Raw genomic sequence first — 6,000 nt, 5'->3', positions numbered from 1 at the left:
TGTCCGTCCGTCCATCTGTCTGACTGGCTGGTGCGCACGATAACTCTCGAAGGGAGTATCCGATTTGATTCAAACTTGTTATATAGTAATATTATTGTCAGAATTAGATCGAGTTCGGAGATGAGCAATATCGGCCCACTCCTTCTGGTACCTCCCACACAAAATGTCGATATTTTCAAAGAAAATAATTTACTGCACAGAAAGAGAAAGGATAATCCGATTTTTCTCCAACATTGCAAATCCTAATAATTGAATCAGTGCTAGGTCAGGTGCGAAAATGAACAATATCGGTCCACTCCATAAGATGTGAAATTAATATCCGATTCCATTTAGACTTGGCAAATCTCTCAGCACAAGATATGTTACAAATTTCCAATACTTATATCTTTCATAATTGCGAAACAAGTCAGCGATTCTATAAATATTTCCCTTAGCAAGAAATCTGATATAAATACGCGATTAATCGGAATTTATGATTTCGTATAAAATTGGATATATATGTTTGATTTCCTTTAAACTTTGCACGTACCAATATTTTTATCTGTATTAAATAAATCGGAATATTTCTGTCCGCTATATTTGTTACCTCACGCATATTCCACATTTTCCAAAAATTTGCACAATACTGGCCAACTGCTTCGGAATCTCCCCTTAATGGGTCAACAGTTTGAATAATCATAACTCAAGGCTGGGGGTATACATCTCTCGGAAAAAGCGACTGATACTTTTTAATTTGTTTAATTTATTGGTTTGCAGGAAAATTGGATTTCCCTTGACCAAAATTTCCCACCTCAATGAGTATGTTTTCGTATTCTAATAACGAATTAACTTCTTATCTGCCATAAAACATTTTGAATAATTTTCAAACTTAACCTATTGTAAAACACGATTGAACACACTTTTATTGACCCCCACTTGAGATTATTTTGCCTTATCGGCTGGCCAACTAATTGGATTTCCCTTGATTTAATGAAAATTTGTGAAATTCCATTTATGAATTACGCCGCGAATTATAAACACACACTTTTTAATAATTTACAATAAATTTAAAAATATCAACTATTTGGATTTTTTAAGAATATGTTTCGAAGGTACGACACACGGGTCAACAATCATAGGCTTTCCAAAAAATTGTTTAAGGACCCGAAAGCTTTAAATCTTGATCTTTTAAGAGTAATATTTCAACGACTAATAGTCCCAGATTTTATGCGAATGTTTCTGGCGGACTAACCGAGCCATCTATGAAAGATTAAAAAAAATACAATTGAAGAACATTTTTTTTTATAAATATAGATATTTTGAGAAGATTTTTTTTTTCAAAGATCATTAATACTCACCAAAAAAATGAATTTGTTAGGATTTTTTTAAGGACGACGTGCATTTTTTATGTATATGTTTTCAAGGACCATCAGAGCTACGGGGGTGGATTTTTAAAGAACCTTTAGAGCCACAGACATGAGTTTTTAAAGAATATTTTATCAAAGATCATCAAAGTCACTAATTGTGGATTTTTAAGAATATTTTTTCAAGGATTATTAGAGCCACTAATAATGGATTTTTAAGGACATTCAGGGTCAAAAATCGTGAATTTAAAATAATATTATTTTGAGTACCATCACAGCCCCATATCGAGAATTTTTAAATATATATATTTTTTTTAAATGGCCAACAGAAAAAAATATGTTTTTAAGGACCTGCAGAACAAAAATTATCGTACTTTTTTCTAGGACTATTAGAAAATATATTTTTTTTAAAAAAAAACTTTTTCAAGGGCTACTAGAGCCACAAATTGTGGAATTTTAAAAGTATTTGTCAAGGACTATTAGATCCAAAAATAGTTGATTTTTTAGGAATATTATTGAAGGACTTAATCCATCGTGGATTACTGAGTCGTACATTTTTGAGAATATTTTATCAAGCCCAACAAAGCCAAAAAACATAGATGTTTAAAAATATTTCTTCAAGGATTATTAGAGCCAAAAATTGTGTTTTTTTAAGAATATTTTTTCATGGACCACCAGAGCCACTATTTGTGGATTTTGAAGAACATTTATTCAAGGACCATAAAAGCCAAAAATATGGATTTTTTTAGAGCCACTAATCGTCGATTTTCAAGAAAAATTTTGTAAGGAATGTTAGAGTCACAATCCGTGAATTTTGAAGGAAAAAATCAAGGACTATTAGATCTAATGTTTGATTTTAATATTTTGTCAAGGATTTGAATTTTTAAAAATATGTTTTCAAGGATTATTATGGACACTAGTAATGGTTTTAAATAATATTTTTTGGGGGACTATCAGAGCTACATGCGTCATTTTTTAGAATTTTTTTCGAGGACATCGAGCGATAATCATGGATTTTTAAAGAATATATTTGAAAGACCCACGGAGCAATATTCGAGGATTTTTAAAGAATATTTATTCAAGGACCCACAGAGCAATAGTCGTGGATTTTTGAAGAATATTTTTGCAAATACCCACAGAGCAATAGTCGTGAATTTTTAAAGAATATTTTTTAAAATACCCACAGAGTAAGTGTCGTGGATTTTTAAAGAATATTTTTTCAATTACCCACCGATCAAGTTTCGTGGATTTTTAAAGAATATTTTTTCAAGGACCCACAGAGCAAGTGTCGTGGATTTTTAAAGAATATTTTTTCAAGGACCCACAGAGCAATAGTCGTGGATTTTTAAAGAATATTTTTTCAAGGACCCACAGAGCAATAGTCGTGGATTTTTAAAGAATATTTTTCAAGGACCCACAGAGCAATAGTCGTGGATTTTTAAAGAATATTTTTTCAAGGACGCACAGAGCAATAATCGTGGATTTTTAAGAATAATTTTTCAAGGACCCACAGAGCAATAATCGTGGATTTTTAAGAATAATTTTTCAAGGACCCACAGATTAATAAACGTGGATTTTTAAAGAATACTTTTTCAAGGACCCACAGAGCAAGTGTCGTGGATTTTTAAAGAATATTTTTTCAAGGACCCACAGAGCAATAGTCGTGGATTTTTAAGAATAATTTTTGAAGGAGCCACAGATTAATAAACGTGGATTTTTAAAGAATACTTTTTCAAGGACCTACAGAGAAATAGTCGAGGATTTTTAAAGAATATTTTTTCAAGGGCCCTTAAATTTTTGTTTGTTTTTAAAATCTTTAACTTTTAAGTTAAATTTTGAAGGTCTCATAATTTTTTAAAAATATTTTTCCCAGGTCTATTAGAGGTAGCAATTATGGATTTTTGAAGAACATTTTATTATCAATAACAGTATCAAAATTATCAATTATTTAAAGAAGTTTTTTAGAGTACCATCAGAGCAACCTATTGTGAGTTTCCTAAAGATATTTTTTTGAACGACTAACAGTTATCTCCAATTCAGATTTTTATGGAGGACTATTAAAACTACCAATTGTTCATACTTTGAAGAAAAATATTTATATCCAAGCTACTTAGTATGATTTCTTGGAAAACAAACTACCACAACCCAAACTGTGAATTGTTAAACCATATGTTTGAAGTACCAGCCGAGCTATCTTCGTGACTCTCAAAAATAGTTGTTTTAAAGAACAATGAGTGCCACATATCGTGGATTTTAAACAATTTTTTGAGGACTTGTATGGATTTTTATAGGACTCTCAAATTTCTTAAAAAACATTTTTGAAGGGAACAAATTTAAAACATTTTTTCAAGGACTATCACATTTTCAGAGTATTTTTCGAAGGACTACCAGAGGGAATTGTTTTAAAAATGTTTTTAAAGAATCAGCAGAGCTTTCTTCATGGCGTCTTAAAATAATTTTTGAAGTTCTAAAGGAGCCATATTTCCTATATTTTTTAAAAAAAAAGTTAAGGACTATTGGTTTGTTTTGATTTTTTTAAAGGACTCTCAGATTTTTTTAGAGTATTTTTTGAAGGACTTTTTTCAGATTTTTTAAAATTTTGATTTTTTTAATTTTTAAGTCTCACAACTCCTGATCGACATTTTTTTTAAAATGTGTGTTTAAAGCAAAATATTGTTTATGGGAATAATCTTTCAGGAGGATAGCGAGCACGTAGGCTCGAATTCGATTTTTTTTAAATTTAAAGGATTTATAAAATATCACGACCTCAGCCCTTCCAGAAGAACATCATTAAAAATTCATTTATACAATATGTTATGTTTATTTAATTAAAATTCCATTCACACTTTAATTATTAACAATGCCCGTTTTCTCCTCGATCCAGTCCAAGTAGGAGGTGACACGGGTGAACACACCAGGCCAACCGCTTTCACAACCCAATTTAATGCCAAACGAGGTAGCACCAATAACAACATTCTCACCATCCTGCTTGTAGACCAAGGGACCACCAGAATCGCCATTACATGTTGACTTCTTACCCTTGGTGCTGATGCAGATCATCTTTTCGCTAATCGATCCCAAATAATAGGTATTGCAGGTGCTCTGCTTCATGACGGGCACCTCAATGTAACGCAAGAATTGAGAAATAGATGAGGCCTCATCACTGTCTCTGCCCCAGCCGGAGGCCCAAACCAATTCCCCTTCATATGACGAATATTGGCCATTCTTCTTGGGTAAAACAGCCGGTTGGATGCGATCATTGAATTCAATAATCACAGGCATTTTGATGAGAGAGATGTCATTGGCCATTGTCTCACCATTCCATAGGTCGTGAACAATAATGTTCGATCTGGAGGAGTAGATCCGTTGTTGACCCTTTTCATTGTGGTTGCGAACATCAATGGCGCCCAAATAAATGGTGACTCCATCCGCACCATCTGTACAATGGGCAGCTGTTAAAATCCAACGATTTGATATCAAAGTACCACCACACCAGAAAGTATCTTCGCCAAAGGCCAAACTTAGTCCCACCTGATAGGGAAATTGCCCAGCCCTGGCCAATTCACCATTGGTAATGCGACCCTCGAATTCTGGAAGAGGCATTACTGGGATGGCAGGAAGACGTTCGTGAATTGGTGGCACAATGCCAGCCGAGGCCGTTGCCACAATTAGACTAAGGGCAATTAGGGACTTCATTTCGAAAGGAAGTTGAAGAATTGTCTGATGTTTCTGCTGCAATTTCAAGGTATTTATAGTTGGAGAACTTATGGAAATTTGGCAGAGCAAATTAGCGCAGCATTCGTCTTATCTTAGCCAGAAGCTTGTACCATAAAAATATGCTGTAAGGTTCGGTTATTGGGCTTTTTCCAATTCTTCCCTCCCAATTTGATAAAGAATCAAACATAGGTAATTGTAGTTATTAATTTCCGATGGGTTATCAGCAAACCCATTTCTGACCTGCTTCCGAGATAAGGCCACCAAATGGGAAATGAAATAGGTTTGTAGAAAATGTTGGTATAGGTTGTCGAAATAGGAAAATCCAATAACGGTACGGGATTGAGTATCGAAAAGAAAATTATTCATTTCGAAAAACGGTTTAGAGGAGAACGGACATCGCGTCAGTAATAGTCGATTTTTCAAAAATATTTTTAAGGACTGGCAGACCATTAAATGTGGATTTTTAAGGAATATTATTTCAAGGACCATCAGGCCCTTAAACGTGGATTTTTTTAAGAATATCTTTGCAATGACTCTCAGACCAATAAACGTGGATTTTTTAAAGACTGTTTTTTCAAGGACCATCAGGACTCTAAACGTGGGTTTTTAAAAGAATATTTTTTCAAGGTCCTTCAGGCCTTTAAACGTGGATTTTTAAAGAATATTTTTTAAAGGACCATCAGGCCCTTAAACTTGGATTTTTAAAGAATATTTTTTAAAGGACCATCAGGCCCTAAAACTTGGATTTTTAAAGAATATTTTTTAAAGGACCATCAGGCCCTAAAACTTGGATTTTTAAAGAATATTGTTTTTAAGGACCATCAGGTCTCTAAACGTGGGTTTTTAAAAGAATATTTTTTCAAGGTCCTACAGGCCTTTAAACGTGGATTTTTAAAGAATATTTTTTTAAAGGATCATCAGGCCCTTAAACGTGGATTTT

The 6,000-nt window shown here is 33.2% G+C and overlaps 1 protein-coding gene across 1 annotated transcript; it reads right to left on the bottom strand.

The window, feature by feature from the left end:
* Nucleotides 1-4,140: 4,140 nt before the first annotated feature.
* LOC101900085 (brachyurin-like) lies at nucleotides 4,141-5,039 on the bottom strand. Its single transcript, XM_020036701.2, has one exon. The coding sequence runs from the start codon at nucleotides 5,037-5,039 to the stop codon at nucleotides 4,191-4,193; it is 849 nt and encodes a 282-aa protein (XP_019892260.2). The 3' UTR covers nucleotides 4,141-4,190.
* Nucleotides 5,040-6,000: the final 961 nt, after the last annotated feature.

The sequence above is a fragment of the Musca domestica genome, unplaced genomic scaffold, assembly GCF_030504385.1.
Source record: "Musca domestica strain aabys unplaced genomic scaffold, Musca_domestica.polishedcontigs.V.1.1 15, whole genome shotgun sequence".
NCBI classification, from domain to species: domain Eukaryota; kingdom Metazoa; phylum Arthropoda; class Insecta; order Diptera; family Muscidae; genus Musca; species Musca domestica.
The sequence above is the reverse complement of the archived record's forward strand: the minus strand, read 5'-3'. Positions and strand labels throughout refer to the sequence as shown.

What these genes read in the sequence shown, in the direction of transcription:
- LOC101900085 (XM_020036701.2), bottom strand. Translation starts at nt 5,039, where the DNA reads ATGAAGTCCCTAATTGCCCTTAGTCTAATTGTGGCAACGGCCTCGGCT.